This window comes from Haliaeetus leucocephalus, unplaced genomic scaffold (genome assembly GCF_000737465.1).
Source record: "Haliaeetus leucocephalus isolate CR32 unplaced genomic scaffold, Haliaeetus_leucocephalus-4.0 Scaffold668, whole genome shotgun sequence".
Classification (NCBI taxonomy): Eukaryota; Metazoa; Chordata; class Aves; order Accipitriformes; family Accipitridae; genus Haliaeetus; species Haliaeetus leucocephalus.
The window spans coordinates 6,020,918-6,042,428 of record NW_010973104.1 but is presented as its reverse complement, the minus strand read 5'-3'; the positions used below and the strand labels follow the sequence as shown (position 1 = coordinate 6,042,428).

Below are 21,511 nucleotides of genomic sequence, written 5' to 3'. Positions count from 1 at the left end.
TGTTCTGACTAAACTTTACCCACTGAAATAACCAGGGTAGCAGGGGAGTGGCTACCTTAGAGGTAATAGGGCAAATGTACTAGAGCAGATTCACATGCCAGTCTGAAAGCCTTCAAGTGGATGGTTTAAAAACCCAGGTAGCAGTGTGCTCACAATTCAGATTTTGCTTAACTACTTCAGTACAAGAAAAGTTAGCAGAATATAAAAAAATAATTTTGATGAAGTTCTGCACAAGCTTTCTGCAATTACCAAATAAAGTGCCTCTACAGCTTCTGCCTTACAACTGAACCAAGGTTATTATCAATTTGCTCTTGATATAAGAAAGCAATTTTCATGTACTTACATCTGCTCTCAGAAGGAAGAGAAAATGGTTTGTGAAGTTGCCATTAGCATACGAAAGCAGCAACATCTGCTGGGAGTTTTAAGAGGCTTATTGCTGTCACTTAATCAGCACCACAGGCTACAGTTGGCCACTTCTGCCCTTGTCAGCACTCAAGGTATGGTTTCAAGAGATGAGGGGATAATTTGACCACACAACAGTTCCTGCAAGATTTCTGTATCTACAAAAAAAGTTCTACTCTTACTTAGCTCAGGATAGGTAATCCACCTATGCTGACTCCTCCTTGCAAAAAAACTGTAAATAGCATCATAGCTGAAGTCATTAATCCTTTCCTACCATACGTGACTTAAGTGAAGTGGCATTTCAACAAGCAAGACACAAAACCTAACAGCAAGTTCGCTTCCATGTGCTGTAGCTGTAGCACCATCTAGAGGATTTGAGCTAGAAATTCCTCACACAATGGGCAAAAAACCTGGGAAACTGCTCTCAAAAGTTCTGGGGAAAAAAGATAACCTTCACACAACAAAATATTTTGAGCAAATTTTCATTCTAACATTTAGCTACAGAGTAACTTTAAAATTGTTTCATACATGCCTACATGACATACAGTTTTTCTTAAATACTTTCTCGGTTTATGATATTTGGATTCATAGAGGTAACAGAAGATAATAACCGAAAAAACTTTATCAACAGTCAGATTGGGAAATATCTTGATCTTATCCACTCTGGGTCACATGCTTGCTATAAGACCTTTTTCAGGTGGAAAAAGGCAGGGCCTTTACTCTGTTTTCCTTAGTTTTCACCTTTTTAAAGGAGGTCTCTTAATAAAACCAAAGCCAAATTTCAATCAGGGAAAGGGAAGAGGTTTTTAATTGAATAATAGAGATCACATATTTTATTATATTTCACACATAGGAGGTGCTGACAACAACTCATTGCTCAGTGCAGAACTGTTAAAACAGGAGGAGATGGACAGGTACAGCCCTGGAGCCCTACTGATTATTTTTTCCATCCACAGACACCCTAAACCTCACTTTGACTACTTTCAGCTTGGCACAGTCTCCCCCATAACTTAACTCTGCCACTGCCATAAAATAACATTTTTGCTCCTGAAGCCTTCTGAGGATAGCAAAGTTCAATCCTTTTGTTACTTCTATGAAGCTCTGAGCCAGCTCCTTAGAGACTGAAAGACCAAGAACTAATTGAGAATATTCAGAATGTGATTGCTCCACAGACTTTGTGGGCAATAAATCCAAACTGTAGCTCCCGTTCATTGGTTGATATGTGACTGACCAGCAGCATGACTTATAGTGACACATCTGCATTAAAAATTCAAACTTTTGTACACCTGAACACAATTTGTATTTCTCTTTTTCTCAGTATTATGTCAAAATAATCACGTAATACCAAATAATCAGCCATTTATTTTAGACATGTGTAAGGGCTGTGTGCCTGTGAATGGACTCTAACCTTTCAGCTACTATGCCACATTTCCTTGGAGACTATTTGGCTAGAAATAACAGCATAGAGGAAAAAACTGAAAGAACCAACTCTATGGTCATCAACAGCATCACTGTTGGTCATGCATGAGTTCACTCCACTTTATAGGCCAACAAAACTGAAACCTTCTGGAGATATTCTACAGCATGGGCGAGGGAGCTATCGTAATAGCTGGCAGACCTTTACAGTTACTTGTAATCAAGATTACTGGTTATAAAAAGCAAAGTTCTTCCTGAATTGATTTACGTTATTTCATAATGGCTGGCACAAATCAAGATTGTTTACAGCACTTCAGTGTAGCTCAAGTCCCTCAGTGTACTTCACTCCCTCCCTACCTCTTCCTGGGTCTCCAGGTTCAAGCAGCTAGGAAGGAATGAAATTCTCGTGTACTGACCAGCAAAATCCTCTTCCTGGTTTCGACATAGAGAATTACATCTTCTGTCACAGCTTGGGGGAAAAAAAAAAAAAGAAAAAAAAAAGGAGAGAGACAGAATAGTTTTAAGTATTTTCCATCTTTCAGTTGATTTTTTTCTTCAATGTTAACTATAAATGCAGAAACACCAGACCACAAGTGCAAGCACCTGAAGTTTAAGCTTCTCACTTGCTACATTTACCAGCAAATACTTAAACTTATTCACACAGATAAGCATTTGCAAGACTCCAGTCCTAGATGATGAGGAGTTTCCAGTTCTCAAGAAGTATCACTCTGTTCCTAATACTGCACTCACTACTGTATAGCAAAAGAATAATTATGTTGCTTGGAATCTGAATTAATCAGTTAAATTTCAAGTAACTAAGAAAATATTTTCATTTGTAGTTATGAGTCTGAGACAAAGCCTATCTGAGTGTCTGTAAAAGTCTGCGTGTTTCAGTCTTTCATGCTGAGCATAAATAATGCTTCCAAGAATAATCCTGCATCATGCTAGCTGTCATTTTGGCTCCAGTTCAGTATTTTTTGCAAAGCTGAGCTGGTATTTTTATTGGTTTTAAAAAGACACGTAGGCATCTTGCATCCATGAAGGAAAACAGTGGTCTTGAAAGAAGCCTTAGAAAATTAAAAAAATAGCAACAGGGCTACAGAGTAAGTGGAAAAACTCCTCCTCCTCTTTCTTTTAAATCCCTGGAATTGCCAGGCCAGTAACTGGGGGTAGGATCACCGCCATCACATATATTATGTTATCCTACAATGTGCTGACTTTATATGGACTGTAATAGCAAGGATCACTGCTGTGACCACCACCAACAGTAGGACCAGGTTTATATTGTATAATCTATAAGTTTTCATTTAAGAGCATCTACTGATGGTATTAAAACAAAATTGCCCAGCAGATGCTCTGGTCAGATTCAATAATCATGCACAAGTGCTTCCAATTGTTAAAAAAAAAAAGAAAAAATATATGTAAAGATACCTCATTTCCAAAAATTCAGAACACCATACTTCTTACTGTAACAAAACTGCACAGATGTATCAATGTAAATTTCACTGCTGGCTAAACTGTTCACAGGTGAAAACAATTCACGCAGCTGATGCAGTGATTCATATGGACCAGTATCAGCTGTAGGCATAGTGCTCTTGATTACCTTCCATAGCATGTCATAGGATGTTGGGTTAGCTTCTAATATAGCAGCTTTTGAAATAAATATACTGGAATTTCTGATAATTTCTCCCTTCCATCATAAGCCAGATTTTCCATTCAGTTATACTTATCTGAATACACAGCAACTTCAACACTTCTGATTTATGCTGGCCCCTGCCAGTCTGAAACTTAATAAATGCCTAGAATAATATTGTTGCAATAGATAGGGCAATCCCACACACTGAAGTTATTTTCTCTCCAACATAGGGCCATAAACTGCATTAAATTATGTGCTGATATACTGTTGCAAGTTTCAAATACAATTGGGTCCTTAAAGAGTTGCAGATTAATAACTAGCTTGTCTTAAGACCTCTCTGTTTAAAAAAAAGGGGGGGCTGCTAGCTTCCCAAAACACCAAACTTCGTAAACTTGCCAACTCTTTAGAGCAGAGCAGCTAAAAGTCACTCCAGTGACAAGAACACAAGAAGCTTCACATACAACACAGAAGACTTGGCAACACCAGCCCCCTTCTCTTAAAAAGGCATGTAAGAGTCTTTTAAATGTATCAGTATTATTTACTGTGTGCATGGAGAAAAATGGCTCTTCAACTGTCTTGCACGTAAAGTTTGTTCCCCTACTATTTTGGTAAAGAAGAATAGAAACACTCAGGAAACTTATTTATACCACAGCATTGTAAGAGTGGCTTACACCCATTTGAAAAGTCTAGTAAGCTATGACCACTCATGACACTTCTTATGAAGATGATTTATCTATCTATACACAGTAATCACAGTACAGTTAAACTGGAAAGGTTCTACTGGTGAAAAACAAGCTCTGCACACCCACGCAATATTTTTTTTCCACACTTGTGGAAAAAAAAGAGCAGACAAGGCAATGCTTGCACACAGGGAGAAGCAAAATACTTTTTTCTGACAGCAGCAGCTAAACTAGTTATCTTTAGGATTCGGTCAGTATCATCCTCAGCTTTAAAATAAAATAAACCCTCTACTACAACAACGAAGGCAGCTTGGGTTCATTTTACCTCACCTACCAGCCAGAGTCCATCAACAGAGCTGAGCCACAAGACTGTCCAAAGCAGAAATGACACTAATAGCCGTAGGCCCCTTGAAAGCGCTAATAAGCCCTCACTGCCCTGACCAGCCCCACCTGGGGCCTCCCCTCACGCCCTCCGCGCTCCGCTTAAGCGCGGGCCTGGGCTCTCGCTGCCCCCTCAGGCCGTGCTGCAGGTGCCCTTATCCTCGGCCCTAAGGGGCTTCTCTCCTGCCCGCCCCTCGGGCGTGAGCTGTGGGGTCCCAGCACAGACCTCGGACCCCCACTGCGCCCACCGGCCCCGGGTGGGTGGTCGCAGCCCGCCGTGAGGCGGCACCGTCCCGGTCCCGGTCCCGTCGCCGTCCCCTCAGGGGCCGCGCTCGGCCCGCGCTGCCGCTCCCCGCCGTCACTTCCGCCGCTCCATAGCAACGGCGGCGGCGGCGAGGCCATGGTAATGGCGCCGCTCCCGCCCGCCGCCCCCGGCGATGAGAGGGGGAACGGGGCGGCCGGCGGCGCTGGGGAGCGGGCGGGGGGGGAGCAGAGGGCAGAGGCTCCGGGGCTGCTTTCGGGCACGGCGACCCCGCGGCCTCCTCACGGGGGCCCGCGGTCGCCGCGGGGCGGAGCTGTGGCGGTTGCGCGGGTGCTGTGGTGTCCTCTCTCCTCACAGGCTGAGGTGGAGGAAACCCTAAAGAGGATTCAAGCCCACAGAGGGGTTGTCGCGACTATGGTTGTGAACGCCGAAGGTAAAAAACCTCCTCCGCGTCCTCCAAGTAACGAGCTTGGTAGTGGCAACGGGCGTACTAACTCCTAAGCGCAAAATTGCAGGTTATGAGGTGTTAACGCAATCCGCTTGCGATGTTTTATGGAAGGTGGCGTGATTTTCAAGAATGGGTGTTTCATCTTAAGACACGAACATTTGGGTTGTGGCCATTTCTTGAAGCTCCCCATATGATGTAGGTTTTCATTCAAGTTAATGGAAAGCAGAAAAGTCGAGAGCGTTGACATAAGTCTTCTCTGAAGAGATAACAAGAAGCATCACAATCTTCATTTAAGTTAAGGAGTCCCACGTTGTTACTTCACCCCCTTGTTTAACCAAACTATGCTTTATTTTTCAGAACGAGATCTTGAACGTCTCTGGGTAGGTTACAGAAAGGGAGAACGCGTGGCACTAAGCTGTTGCTTCTGCAGGCATTTTTAGTCCAAAATTCTTTGTATATGCAAGAAAATTCAATAGCACTTCACTCCCCCCACCTCTTCCTTGCAAAAGTTACAACAGAACAAAAACATCAGGAGAAAAGTATCTAATAAACAAAGCTGGTCTTCTACTGTGGGAGCCATTCCTTGGCCCTGCTAAATATTCACAAGTTCATTAAACTGTGTTATGGTGTGTTGTCATAGGAGGAAGAACAAGTTTCCCATCAGTCCAGCTTTGTCTGTGATCCTGAAGATTGGTCACAGAAATCAGTTTTCAGAAGCTAGGCTTCTCAGGTTAATCCATTTTAATCATTCCTTTAGAAAAAAGACAGCTTGCTCAGTTTACCTTGCCCATAATTTAGTTGACCTCCTTCACTTTTACACCACCCCCCCACCACCACCACCCCCAATCTATTGTAGTAGCAGCAGTTTAGCAACAGGAGGAAAGAACACTGAGAAGGAAACCCAAATGTTAGTCTTTAGAAAATGCGGACAATTTAATTTGTGTGCCTGGACATGTTAAGCAAAATACGTCTTTGTTCACAGAATAGATGGTGCAGGTCAAGAGGGAAGTGCATAGCCTGGCAAATAGAAACTGAAAAGCTGCTTCGTGCCAACGCACGCTCATGTCTAGATATGGCTGTTCACCAAGCTGAAATGCAGTCAGGTTTCAGAAAAAGTACCATTTTGGCCATTTCTGTATTCTGTTTCAGCAAGTAGAATGTGACTTGATCCAATGAGCACTTGGACTAAGCTGCAAATGAGAAGTGAATAAAATCAAGCACTTAGGTAACACAAATGATCCTTTTTGAGCTTGTGGATGGATACATTTCTCAAGGCAAAAACAGCAATGTAATCTAATAGAAAAATAACCCAATTTTCTTATGTTCTGTTACTTACAAAACTTGACTTTTTGGCACAATGTTGGTCAAGTAAGCTTCCTAATCAGGTGTACTACTGCAGTCCATCTTTACCTGTGGTCATTCTATGGTATTGAGAGAAAGCTCAGATATAGCTGTGCAGAGTTAGGACAACAGCATGATTTTTAAAAGGCTGTTTTGGATTCCTCTGTCTCAGTTTTGATTTGCAAAAGAGGAAGAACATTCCACTTCCCTTTTTTACACATGATTATTCATGGCAAGGTATGAAGTCCCTCCGTGTCCTGTCCAAACTTCCTCATCCGCACAAACCTGTAGAACATGTGGCCAGACTGTAGCCAATGGACAAGACTAGTGAAGGAATTTTCTGTTTAGTTTATCATTTAGAAATGTTTCAATGCCAGATGTGAACACAAGAGAGTCTCTACTCTGTGAGGATGCCTTCAAGGTACTGAGAAGTTAGATTCCACAAACTAAACTTCAAAGTAGGTGTGTAGCTGCAAGTTTTGGTAACATCTCCAAATATCTGTAATTAGCACTGGTCAATCTAATTACTTCAAATCTTTCTGCAGAAAATTAATTTCTCTCTATCCTGAAATGTTTCAAACAAGTGTACAATTTGAATTAATCACAGTGAAAATACTCAAACCAGTGGTGCGGTAGTGAGGTTTCTTAGGCTGTTCAGGTTCCCTAAAAAGATTAAACACTCTGTTCTTCACTAGCATAAACAGTTGTCTTTTACTAAGATTTTTGTAATAGTGTAGGTACACTTAGGTGTAATAGTATGCAGGTGAAATAGCAAATTAAAGATTCCCGATACAAATATTACCTGTCATTTATTTTAATGCTCAAAGTTGATTTGTTCATTGAAACACTGTGCTAAGTGTACCTTGTTTATTTGGAAAATCTCATAAACTGTTGCTAGCCTTCACAGTTGAGAAGGATCACGCTGCAGCATTTCTAATGAAGGATTTATTTGCCTTTCTCTAATTTGGGTGGCAGAGGCAAAGAGAATTTGTCCTAAAGTAAGCATAGCTCAGCTTTAATCTAAGGATGTCACTAGTGTCAACTCATTTTCATGTTATTATTAGACCTTGGAGGATCATTTAACATTTACCATTTTCATCAAAAGTGCTGTATTTGTTGAAGCAATGTTTTAGATACAAGGTCATATAAACTTGACACTAATTCATTGCTGCTTTTAAGTGACTTACTATTTAATGCTGTGATTATATAGATATTATCATGCTAATGCAGTGCTTGGGAACACCTGTTTGTTTCCATTAAAACATCAGTTTCAATCTGTGTAATAAACATTAGACATGAAGGGTGTACTGGGTCATTCTGTACACTTCTGTCATGAAATAGAGTGTTTTTGACTGCTTAAAGAATCACCTCCAGTGGTATTAGCAAAAATGATTTAATAGGAATTTATATAAAAGCATGACTTCACAGAATTTGATGGCAAGGTTCACTCTATTACTTAATAATGGATGAAATGCACAAAGGTAAACTAAGTTAGAATCAAATTAAAATTATGTATACCGAGACCGAAGACGCAATAGGGTAAAAGAGAAACATACAAAGAAAAATCGAGTTAGAACTGTGAATTGTACAGAGATAGGGAATGTGAAAAAGTAGGGGAGACCCTCCCGTTGAGTCACGAGGTTCAGAGGAGACCCCCTTGCTTTCTAAACTCCTGGCGGAGTCTAGGTGCAACTGGATCAACTCCTAGTCTCAGACTTGGGCAATGGTTTATATCTAAAGAGATTGTGAGTATAATAGCAGCCTGAGATTCATTCACAGTCGAATAAAGTTCATGACAGTAATTTAAGTATAGATTTGAAAAGCAATATGTGTAATATACTTGCTATAGAATATTCAGATTAGTACATACACATGCATAAAGACACTAAGAGGTACACATAATGAGATAAAAGAGGTATACCTGTTAAAAATTCCCCTCGAGTTCAGTGAAAATATTCACGTCAAATGCTTCGGCATCTTTCTCAAGGGGCGAAAGGTTGAGCCTCAAGGAGCAAAGAGCATCAGCCCAAGTCTCGTCAGCTTTTAGCAACAGACCTCCAATTTTTGCAAACTGAAGAGTTTGCGAGCTCTGAGAGGTGTCCCGCTCAGAGGGAGATGCTGGTCGCAGCCCGCTGAGGTCCAGGAGAGCTCAAAGGGTCTCACTTAGTACCGCCGTTTGTAGGTTTGGGAGATGACTGGCTTTAGTCATCAGCAAATTAATGAGAGTCCAGTTGTGCTGGTACCGTTAGGCATGAGTTACGATTCAGATAAGGAAGGCTCCAGGGCTTTCAGAGAATGACTGAAGATTCAGATACAGGGTGCTCCAAGGCTGTTAGGAGAGCACTGAGATATGTCCCAAGTTTGTCAGGAGTGAACTAATTATCTCTGCTCCCGTCCCCACCCTCCACCAGGCAGCAGGAGTCCTTGGTACGGTCAGTGCAGCTCTCTGTCTTAGCCATGCAAGAGTTCCTGGTACGGTCAAGGGATGCTTAACTGCCCAACTCATTACATTTATGCTAAGGCCTACCGAGCCTTCCCGAGTTTGTAGATAAGCCCGGAGAGGGGGAACAAATGCACCACCACAACTTCCCTAAACGACACATCCTACCAATGCAGAATTATTTCTCAAGTGACAGCACAGATTTCAAGTGATTCAAATAATGCTTTCCTAGGAAAATTATGGACTAGTCTAGTGTCTGAGGTGGTTCTATTATTTCTTTTACTCCTTTGCCTCTAATTCTTTACCTGGCATTCACTATATTGCATGTTAATTCTTCTTTCATAATCACACTCTTCAACTTAAGTCATATTATTCTATTTTTGTATTCCTGTCCTGTCCATCTGGAAGACACAGTACAAATGTATGCAAAGAGAAAATTGCCTTGTCAGCTTGTAATCTATTGTCTTTGTTAGTAGGTCAAATAAATTTTTTATTAGTGAAACAAGCTTATTAAAGCCAAACAGTTTTATACTTGTAGGATTACTGTGAACCCTGTTTTTAGTTTCACCTGGTAGCCTATTAATATAAAAAGCATAATTTGACAAATCATTGATAAACAAAGATTCATTAAATCATTGAAAATTAATCTTGACCTATGTGGTCCTATTTTCAATAATTGGGATCAATACACTGTGTACTACCAATTGTCAATATTTTGCCGCTGATTGGAAGGGATTGTTCCAAGCGTGGTTTTGCTTGCCAAATGCAAACATGAGGTTTCTGCCCTTTGATTGCTCTTGGTGGTTCACTGGGAATGTGTAATTTCTATCACTGCACATGCCGAATGCTACAGGTAAAGTGTGGGTTAGATTCTTGCAGCCAACATACAAACTCAAGGACAGTGTTTAAACTGATGAAGCACCATAACTGGTTAAGTACTGCAGAATGGAATTTGGTGGGTATTTAAGAGCCTTGAACAGCAAGTAGCCTCTTACAAAAGTTTCATAAGGCAACTCAATGTTTAATTGCCATTGATTAATATAAATTATACTCTAAAAAGCATATAGATACCTGAAATCAACATAACTTCTTTCTGCTACAAAACAGAAAAAATCTATGAAATCCTTGTTTTTTCTCTTATGATCTGCTGTATATGGAGAATATGCAACTTAACTGAATGATTATTAGAAAATTATTTATTTGCAGGAATTCCAATAAGAACAACTCTTGATAACTCTACAACTGTCCAGTATGCAGGTCTTCTTCATCAGCTCACCATGAAAGCTAGGAGCACAGTGAGAGATATTGATCCTCAGAATGATCTAACCTTTCTTAGGATCAGATCAAAGAAACACGAAATTATGGTAGCTCCAGGTAATATTTCTATTAAAATAACAATAGAATTGTATGTCCTTTTAAGTTTCTTTTAATTCTTCACAAATAGGGCTACCATAGAAAATGCATTTTGAAAATAATTATATGAAAATATAACCATATGTTCATAATGTAACCAGATGTGTTAGGATTTTAATGTACAGAGTTTATAGTATTGAAGCTTGGAGACAACAAAAAAAAGTCTAGATCTGATTAATGTTCTGGTTTCTGTGGGTTTTCACAAAGGAAAACCAGTCAAATATATATATCAAGTAGTAGTGTGTGTGTCTATATAGCATTAAAGACAGCAAATCCATTTTAGCTCCAAACAGATGCAAAAAAAAATTATTTTTTTTTCCTAAAAATTATTTTTTTACTTGGTATGTTGTCACAACTTCCTAGCCATAGGTGGGATTTGTCACCGATATGCAGTATTATCACCAACATAGTAACTGTGATATAATTATTTTCCTTAAAACAGCCAGGGGAATGTAGCAACCTGTTTCTCACTCATGTATTTATATTTAACATGCTAATTTGTTAGCTGTATCTCTAAAATGGATAACAAGGCCAGGTGAGCTGTAGTGAAGCGGTGGTCAATTACCAGTACAAGGTGAATCAGGCAAAGTGGCAGTGATTGGCTGGGGCCGAGATCCTAGTGTGTGCACTAGCTAATTGAGAGACTAATGGTATGCAGGATTTTGACAGAAATATCCAATGAAGGCATGCAGAACAGAAAGGAAGCTTCAGGGATGTCCTCAGCATAGCCACTGGGGAGGCCATTGGCTCTGAGCTTGTAGTGACAGACAGCCTTCACGGGGGTAGTCCCCCGATGCTGATTTCACAGCAAATGTAGAGCAGAGGTACTGCGCTAGGTATGCATTACCTCGCCTCCCTGGAATTATTTATAATGCTGCTATGAAACCAGTATGTGTGAAAGAAACCTGGCACTGTCATTAAGTGTTAACATTAGTCATCAGCTCATACTAAGATTAAAATTTTAGTTTCTATTTTGGAATGTTAACCTAATGCATTTTTTAAATCATGGTTTTTTGCTCATTGATTTAGACTGATGCACTTGATTCTTATTTTGCATTTGCCCTTCACTTATTTTTTAGAGGTGACTTTTTGAGTAGTTACTATTAAAGCATGTTGGCCTGAAAATAAGTGATATAAAATGTGAAGCTTTTTTGCTAACAGGGAGGTTAGTTGTTCAAAGGCTTGATTGTATTTTACTGTAATAGAAGGTGGCAAATGAACCACCTGTGATTTATATTAAGTTGCTTTTGGATGAAAGTGACAATGCAGGACTGCAGCTTCTTAACTCTCCCAAGCAGATTCGGCCCTACTAAATTCACTGGATACTTTCAAGAAATGTTTCATTCAAAACAGATGATGTTAAATAGCTATCCAACTGAATTGTTTCCAAAACTTCACTGGGCTTTTAGAATTAGTAGGCAAAGGCTGGCATGCTTAGAATTTATCCATAGTAAAAGTCTATTCAAATCTTTTCTGGTTTTTTCATGTCTAAATGGGGTTCTCAATTTTGAATAAACTAGTTAGTGAACTGAAAAGAGTTCTCTGCACCTGCAGAAGAGGCTGCAGATGTCAAAAGTTTTTTATTATAACAAGTGCTAGCTTCCAGGTGCTTATCTTGTGACTTTTTTCATCTTGTTTAAATATCTTTACAGCTTCTTGAAAGCAAATCTACTGCTTACTAAAATAGTTTTAATATGCTATAGTTAAGCTTTATGACACAGATTTTTTTTTTAAACTGTAATCCCAGATTTTTGTACAAAGTGCTTACGTTTTCTAAATGTTTTTTATATAAATGACATTGCTTTTGCTTATGTTTTATAAACAAATAAAAAGTTGGAGAGGAATAGATGAATAAAGACTATTTAGCAGGAGATAAGATAAAATATTTTAACTAAACATTTTTATATCTTTTTGCAGATAAGGAGTATCTCCTGATCGTTATTCAGAACCCATGCGAATAGTCCTACTGTGGTAATATTTTTAGAGACAGTGATGTAGTTCTACTTGTTAAACTAATATTACTTGTTGATATTTAATATCAAACATAGCACTAAGTAATTTTACATAAAGTGTAACTGTCATGACTGAAATGTTGCCAATTTAAAGTTCTCAGTTGTAGCTGTATCAATTTGTGTTTGAGCAAATCATAACACATGTATCAAAATATTGTATGTTTATCTTGATACTCAGAAGAGCAATAATAAAGCAAAATGCTTAAAATTCTCTTTAATGGATGTTCAAGCTATTCTTGCAATTAAATCATTCTCTTTACACTTCTAATGTTATGTTGGAAGAGAAATCATACCTCATGGGAAGTTGTAGATCATGTGTATAGATACATCTATAAATGTGTCCCTATGAACTAGAGTCACCACAGTTAACACGAATCAAAGTATACAAGCGTAGTTCATGTCAGTAATGATGGACTGGATATTGCCCTGTCTTTAACTCCTGGTTTTTAAGTTTTCTAAGGGAAGAAAAGTGAAAGAAAAGCTATCTTTTATTATTTTCCAATTTCTACGGATGGAAACAATAGCTTCATTTAATATTTTCACTACTGGGAATTGCAAGCAGACAAAGTTGAGCCTGCAGTCTAATGTAGAACTACTGTTAGTTTGTTGGTAGTGGTAAACAGTGCTTTTTGATAACTACACTACGGTGCTATCTGATAACTGCTTAAGCTTTTAGATCCAATACACAAGCCGTAAACCTTAGTGACATGGGACAACAGGTGGGTTAAAGCTCAGAATGTTTCCCAAATCAGATCCATGTTTATACAGTAGCACCGGAGATCCGATAGGTGTTGATGAGTGCCTTTAAAACAGATGCACTGATAAAAGGCTGCTGTAGGGTTAAGCTACCTACAAATCCATTCTGTTCAGAAGACAAGCTTTGTCAGTGCCTTGGGATGAGTCTCGTGGCTGATGTGCCCTCCTGGCTGTGGGAGGGCAGTGCAGAACTGGGTGCAGCACCCCTGCTCTGCCCGCACTGTATGCCTCGGGTGAGGGTAAGCACGGCTACAAGCTTTCCCCCTCATTATCCTGAAGTCATGCTAAGCTTTGCACTTGAGTATATGCGGAAACAGCATGAAAGCGCAGGGAGTTTGAGCTGACCCTGTGCTTGAAAAAATATCCAGTCATACTTGTACTACAAATCATCTCAGGTTCTGTAGATTATATATAAATTTTATCAATGAATTATTTAAACTTTAAAACTTCAGATTGTCTTCAGTTGATCACAAGAAGGGGTTTTTTTCTAGATATAGGAAGGAAGAACAACAGATGTGTGGGGTGGCTATGAGGATGAAAGGAAATGTTGAATACTGCTCAGGGATCTTTGTAGTACATCATATGAATTGTGGTTGAGGTTATGAAACTGATAAATCACTGAATGTCTCAGTGGATATGGAGTCAGCAATTTGCTATTAGGACTATGTTATGTATCATTCAAAACTTACACAAAGAAGAGTATCAAAGCCTGGTGGTATTTTTTTGCAAATCTGCTTGCTCTGACTTTGCTGGATAGCTTGGAAAGGCTGTATTTCACTGAAAAATCTGGGAGAGTTGGTCCTGCTCCTTGGAGCTGAAGGTATCTGAGCATTGAGATCTCAAAGGCTAGCAGCCAGATTCCACGCCCAAGCAGTGGGCAGTGGGGACCACGGAAGATTCAGTGCTGCTGCGCATTGAGAAGAAGCGAACCCAAAGGCACAGAGGCCCAGTGTGATGGAAATTAAGCATAGCAATTCAGCTGGGCCTGGCTATTCAAAATTTTAAGGATATATAAATCAATGGGACACTATTGCTGGCACTGTAGTCAGTGCTGTGCCAGAAGAATTTCCTTACCGCGGGAGGGTTTTTTAATTGTGCACCGGAAAACAACCATTTTAAGTTGTTTATAATGAACCAATATATTGACATGTGGCAATGTTTTAAAAAAACTAAATTTTTATTTGTTATCTTATCTTCTCTGCTTCTGTTGTGATAATTTTAAAAATCCAACCTACTTATTGCTATGCATTAGTGAACATTTATTCTACTAATATCCTGGCACATCAAACTCCTACCAATTCATAGCCTAGATTTTTCATTTCAGCACATACCCAAAACTATTGCTGAATTCCAACTACTATTAATGTGTATTTGGGGCTAATAGTTTTTTTTCCATAGTTTTCTCTTAACAGCATTAAATTCTGTGGAGGTTTCACTGTGTAAGTCCAGAAAACTGCCAGAATTACAGTCCCTGTTACACTTTTCTATTGTCAAAAATAATATCTGTGTTGCAATTTCCAGCATCATTGAAAAATGTCCTTCAGCCCAAAGAACACAGTAGTGCACTGCAAAGAGAAAAGCTTAGTCTCTGGCAATGTTCTTTCATTTTTGTCTTTCTGATACATGTGTTAGTTCCCTTTACAGACTTTAATCCAATATTTATTAAGCAGCTGATGATTGCTGTGGCTTGATAAAGCACTCAAAAAGACACTTAAGCCAAATCATTAAAATTAAACACATGCTAAATCATTTTGCTGAAAAGTGTTTTTATGTGGAAAAATGGCCTTAAGCAGATGCGTGTAGTTCTCCAAGGGTCAAATACTGCTCACAAATTAGTTTCTCTCCATGTTCCTATGAGAGGCATAGATGTAGATAAGAGGGCAAAGTTTGGTCCGTTTATAATGATGTGCGCAGTAACGAATGCTATGCAAACACATGGGCTGAGCTGTGCTTCTGCCAACTGCTCTTACCAGGGCAGTCTCTAATCGGGTTTCCTTGAAAGCACTGTAGTATCATACAATTTTGGCAACATCTTCACTAGGGAGCATAAATTGAAATACTCCATTTCATTCCCTGGTAATTTGTTCCTATTTTCTGTTAGCAAAAGCAGGCTGAACACGTGTAAACTTTTCTTTTAGTTCTTTCAGTAGGAAATGGAAGTAACAATAGTTAAGTCTCTAACAGTCCTAGTGGAAAACCCTGGTCAGCACACTGATCTGAACAAAGGTGGGCCGTTGAAAAGGAATGGAATCGTCCAGACAAAATACAGGGAAATAAATTTTTATTTGAGCACCACAAAAGTGTTACACCAAGTCATTTAAGCTGTCATTTACGTGAACCAGCAGCGATTTTACTAGTTAACAGTTAACTGGGGGGAGGTTGAGGAAAAAAGTAGCAGGAAAGAGATTCATTTCATAGATGATCATTTTGTCAAGGGAATGTTGAGAACGTCAAGAGTGGCTGTTGTTCATTGAAAGGCAGCGCTTGGGTTGAATTGTAACATGCTAGTTAGGCAATCAGCCAAGGAATAAATTATGTCAGTATCATGCATTTGGGGTCCTCAAAATAAACTAAAAGATAAAGTTCTTGGAAAGCCTCCCACTTTCAAAAGAAAGTACTTTGGATTTTCTTTAACATATAATTTTTCAAAATGCATGGACCCTCATGGGACAACAGCTTTGGCCAGCTGATTCAATCTGTATTTTGCTCATCTGTCAATAAAATACTTTTAAATATTTCATTTAATGCACATTCAGTGCATTTGACAGTCTGGCTTTCTGTGAAGTTACTTGGTTTCTTAGACATACAATTATCATTTAGTCCACATTACATAATGTATGTAGAAGTATCAAATGGTATATTTTTCAGTTATATTTTCAGCTGAACTCAAGATGTTTGTAGATCTGTGGTCTTATGTTTGTACATTATTTGAATAGAACTATGGGATACAATGAGAGTGATTCACAAACTGTGCAAGTGATAAAGCATTTGTAAGATAATGAACAGCTAACTTTGTCACTTGTGCAGACTTTCAGGAATTTATGTATTTGTATTTTGTCACGTCTGGTAAGGGCGTTCTTGTGACAGGATTCTTAGAAGGGAGTGTAATGGTGAGGAAGGTGGTATTAAATATTAAGTCAAATGGTCTGAAGTGGACAGTATCCATTTAGGATGTTAGTTCATCTAGGAAGCACTAAGATGTTAAATATGAAGTTCCACTGCCGATAAATGAATTATCAGACTGTGTACTTTTTCATGGATTAATCGTACTTGCCAACATAATTTCAGTGAGAAGTTCCTCGGATTTACTGATGACACAAGGCTTTGTATACAGCAGTATTATATATATGATGGGAATATATACATGTATATATATGTATATAAAGCACGTATATATAATTACTGTTAACTTTCTGAGAGGTGTTTTTCGCACCACACTGGATTCTCTGAAGAAACTATCTGATTGTAAGTGTTAATGATAGTGAACCTGAAAAGGGCAGATTAGTAAAATACCACAATCATCTGAAAATGCAGTTAGGAATTAATATTATTTTTAAGAGTTATTCAGTTAGTTTTGGAACTAAACAGTGACAGCAGCACTTTCAACACAGGGTTTCCCTAGCAAGAGAATCAATCCCAGTTCCACTGTCTCAACCCAGTAGGACACAAGTTCTGGGGTGGACCTCCAGAAAAGCCACAGTTTTCCTAAAAAAATTGGTGTCATCCATTTAATTATGTTTTAATTATTAAATTACAATCTAGAGACAGCAAGACAATTTGCCTATTGATTTTTCAAATCTCAGGCAGCTAAATTAGAGTAGCCAGGAGAATTCCAAGTTTGTGTTCCCTTTGCCTGGCACCTGAACAAATTAGATCTCTCAGTTTGTAGAAAAATTAGGTCATAACAAGGTTCACTGCGGGACTTCACAGCATCCATGGGAGAAAGGAAGGCCGATGCTTGGAGAGAAAGCCTAGAATGTCCTAAGTTAATTAAGCATAACAGCAGAGGTACATTGTATATCTGTTCAGACCATGGCATTGATTTGAATCTCTCTGAATTTCAGGACATTCACATTTGGAGACACAGTGGGACTAGAAACAGACCCCTGTAAAAAATGCAGTGACTAGCAGGAAATTAAAGGCCACAAGGAGATCTGAACCAATTCCTTGAGCTTTGCAGACAATCTGAGAGAGAAAAGGTTAATTCTCCTTCAGGATGAAACCAAGCAGAAAATCAGCTAGTCCAAACACACTCTATTTTCAGCCATCCCTGCAAATTATCCTTAAATAATAATGAAAGCACTCAGAATTTACTTCTGAAGAATTTTCAATAATTACTTTGAATAGAGTACACTGTTTTTAAAAGCAACACTGATTTAAGTCAAAATTCTTCAAAGTGGATGCATAACAAGAGGGCATGAGTTCTAACTGCCCACATCCTCCTTTGGACAGCTGGGGCTCTCAGCTCTGTATATTGTTTTGGGTGGTGCCGTAGTAAGGAGTATTCCTCCTCTTTTCCAAAAATACGTAAGTTTGCCTTTGACCTAAGTACCCTTTTAGTTGCCCTGGCTCTGCACCATTGAATTCAGTGAAATTGCTTCTGTCTAAAGCAGTTAATATAATACACAAAAGATGCCATCACCTTGAGTCTATGCCAATTGGGTCAGAAAGAAATCTCGACGTGCTTTCACTGCTTTGTTTTTAAAGATACTGAGCAAGAAGACAACTGCAGTAGGCATTCTTTGGTGAAGATGGACAGGACTCAGCATTAGTTACCAGCTGGCAACAGGTTTACAAAGTATTGGTCAAAGGCCATAACTGCAAGGAGCAAAATAGCTAAATAGAGGTTCAGGCTAAGAAAGTTAGCTATAATGTGGCTCATCGTTAAAAAAAATAGCACTCAATGGCACTTTGCATTTTCAAAGCACTATAGGAATGCAGAGAAGAATGCTGGACTGCAGTACTTCAGATATCACAGAAGCTAGAAGGCGAAGCAAAGATTCAGCTTTCTTTGGTATTTATCTATACAAACTCCACAGTTAAATCAATGAAGATGACTGCAAAGTATGACAACAAGGGATGCATTCATTAGCACTATTCAAACAATTTAAAGTGACTTTTCAAACGTGGAAGGAAAAGCCTAGGATCCAGTAAATTATTCCTTCCCCCTCTTGCCCCTTGTCCTAAGAGGATCGTGCATTTGTCGGATGAATCCACCTGTTTGTCAAACTTGTTGCTAATTTTGCCAAAGGCTACCTCAGAATCTGGTCTCAGGAGCAGTGTCTGCTTCTTACACATTAAACCGCAGTGCCTACCATACAACTGTTGCTGCTGAAGTAAGTACTTAAACTCATTCTTCTGCTAATATCAGCTGGAAATCTCATGGCCACCTTCTACAAGATTTCTGAGCTATGAGTAGCTTGCAGTATCTCACTATGTCTGGTTCAGGCTAAAACCCAGAACAGTATAGTCAAATAGAGATAATAAATAATTATAAGATACTTAAATTAGTAATGAAGCTGTACCATTTCTGCAAGGAATTCTTACTGTCAGTTGTGAAAAGCTGCCAGTTTCCTTCTAATTTACTAATTAGTGATTTATAGGAGAGAGTGCCCATCGCTAGAATTACGCTTTCATCCGCAAAAAAATTACGGCTGTAAGTCTAGAGCTCAATATTGGCCAACTGTGTGACTGCCAGCATGTGTGTCAGAATTGTGGAGAAGAAACTGGAAATGCTCTTATCTCTAAGCAAGTGAAAGAGCAGAGCTAGATGGAAAAGTGAGAAGTGTTCCTGGTTAAGCAAAGATTTTATTTGCTATGACATTTTGTTAAAGGAAGTTTATAGCTAAACCATAATCCAGATAAAAAAGAGACTGACTAATCCACAATCTTTACGATTCCATATTATTGTTAATTGTAGAATATTCTAAGGGGACTTTCCCAGTGTATTATTCCAGGAGCATTCACCATATACTTGCCGTAGTCTATGTCATATGACAAAACCATCCTTGGCCCAAAGGGCTAACAGTCTGCAGGACCAGCTTTCTTCTTTCTACTAGAGTTTCAGCAGAATAACTTCACTGACTTAAATGAAATTATTTTGCATTCATACAAGCTTTACTTTCCCCTTGTGTGTTCCACTTTGGAAGAATTTCAGGAATAAAAGAAAGACTCATGGTTCAGCAAACCGCAAAACAGAAGTTACAGTCAAGAAAATTTAGTACCCACACAACATCACTGCATTTTTTTCAACCAGTTTTATGCCTTTCCTTTAGGGAAACAGAGGAACCACAGACAATTTCTATTTATTTACCCTACTGCAATCCATTAATAAGACCACTGTAACTCTCCCTTGGCTACCAGCAGTATTAGTTTCCCTAATTTGTTGCAGAGGTGCCCATGCTAATGCACTAGTACAATACATTACTGCTTAGCTGTAGGTTCATTGTAAAGATAGGATATGAAATAGGTTGTGGTTTTTAGAAAGAGCAGCTATGAAGCCACTAGCCTGTTGAAAAGACTAGGCACTATCGATATGCTGATTATCTGCAAAATTTCATACATTGCAACCTCAGTGAAGTCAGTACTATGGTGGGTAGCTAACTGATAGGTTTCTCTTTGCAAAATGGAGGTTATTTACTGGGTTTTCATGCATTTCGCACCCACAGTATCTCACTTAAAGTAATGCATTTCACCTTCTGCTTTGGGTTAGAACATCAGAAAATACATTTTAAAGATATCAGCTCTCGTTTTCAGCAACTCATAGTTAAGCTTTTCACCCATTTTCCCTCCCCTACTGATGTTCTGTAAGATAAGGTATGAAATTTTTCCTATTGTCACAGTTTTATTACTCAGAAATTTATTTTTAAGTGTTCCATTGATCACCATTTCCTGTTGAAGGAGGTGATGTCTACTTGCACCATTTGGATTCAAAACAAAGATCTACAAGGAGAGAGGAGTTTATTCATACACGCCATTACTTCAGCCAGATGCCATATTAGAAATTGCTCTGATTTGTAGTATTTAGATTGAAAGTATCAACCCCCCCAAAAAATTCATAAGCTCTTTGGGTGTGGAAGTAGGTTCCCTGAATTTCCAGGGAAAGGTAGAGGAAAAAGGAGATCCGTATTGAGGAAGAGGAGCTCCATTTTACAGTGTCTTTTTTGACTTCTGCTGTAGATCATACTCAAAGACAGTATTTATTCAGTGCCTGTGGATCAGATAAGCATGGGGAATAATGGATATACAAATATTAAATGTGCACACTACAAAAAAAAAATCCTCACATGAAAATTTGGCAACTGAATGCTTAAATTAACATTAGCATATTCAAATCAGAGCTTTTGTGAGCAAGCCTGCTATCTTCAGCTTCTGTTTCACAAAGAATAACAAAAGTGGGTATTTTCTTAGAGCAGAGGAAGGCATTTCAAATAACATTATGAAATTACAAGGCATGTCTCCTAAACAAACGCACCAGCATAGGCAAGCGATGGTCTTTCCTTCACCCAGTATCCTTTACTACTTATAAGTATTAATGTTGCTCCAGGAGATAAAGGAATCTAAGAGGTGCTTCATAATTTCAGCTCTACTCAGACACCCTTAGTGACAGACGTTTCTAATATAGATAAGAAAGATGGAGCGGATATTGAAGCGGAACATCGCCCCATCTATTCTTTGTTATTCTAGCAGAGATTTACCTCGAGCACTTTCTCCGTGCCATGGAACTGGTGTCAGTTATTGCAGACACCACCGTGGTCTGCCCGAGAGGAAAAGGCATAGGTGTGTGTTAACACTCCCCGTCAGTGAGAGATCTTATATATTGCACATTATAATAAAAGAATGGGGGTGTGCATGTCAGTGGAGGGGAGAACTGGAGAAAAGAAGGAAGAACAGAATTATTCACTTGCTCAATAAGTAAATAAAGGAAAATTTAAAATGTCTCAAATTATGCATTTTCATTCATATACAGACTGATATTTGCTTTCAGATATGCAATGTTTAAAAACAATATATTGCAGGCAAAGATGGGAATTCTTTTCTAGTTTTCAGCAGTTTTCTACTGTGGCACCACACCATTTTTTAACAGTAACATAAGCCCCTGTGTAGCACACTTAAACTTGTGAGCAAAAGCTTGCATTTCTTTTTATTTTAATGTATATTTAGCTCAAGAATCCCCAGTGATTCGTAGCCCACAGGCTAAAACCAGGTTAGTTTGCTTTCTTGTCTGGCCATTAGATGGCAGACAACTGAACGACCACTGCTGTGCATTGTGTCCTTGAGTTTATGAAATAAGCAGGAAAATGCTGCAGCTCTCTAAATTAGCT

The 21,511-nt window shown here is 38.9% G+C and overlaps 1 protein-coding gene across 1 annotated transcript; it reads left to right on the top strand.

Annotated features, from left to right (window-relative positions):
- Positions 1 to 4,915: 4,915 nt before the first annotated feature.
- DYNLRB2 (dynein, light chain, roadblock-type 2) lies at positions 4,916 to 12,380 on the top strand. The gene is made up of 3 exons (XM_010579725.1): positions 4,916 to 5,210; positions 10,213 to 10,380; positions 12,337 to 12,380. Exons 1-3 carry the CDS (start codon positions 4,916 to 4,918, stop codon positions 12,378 to 12,380), a joined length of 507 nt encoding a protein of 168 aa, XP_010578027.1.
- The last annotated feature ends 9,131 nt before the right edge of the window (positions 12,381 to 21,511 follow it).

Excerpts from the sequence above, each read along its gene's own strand:
- DYNLRB2 (XM_010579725.1), top strand. The coding sequence starts at position 4,916 with ATGGTAATGGCGCCGCTCCCGCCCGCCGCCCCCGGCGATGAGAGGGGG. Across the intron at positions 5,211-10,212 it reads TATGGTTGTGAACGCCGAAG|GAATTCCAATAAGAACAACT; the intron begins GTAAAAAACCTC and ends ATTTATTTGCAG. Across the intron at positions 10,381-12,336 it reads CGAAATTATGGTAGCTCCAG|ATAAGGAGTATCTCCTGATC; the intron begins GTAATATTTCTA and ends ATCTTTTTGCAG.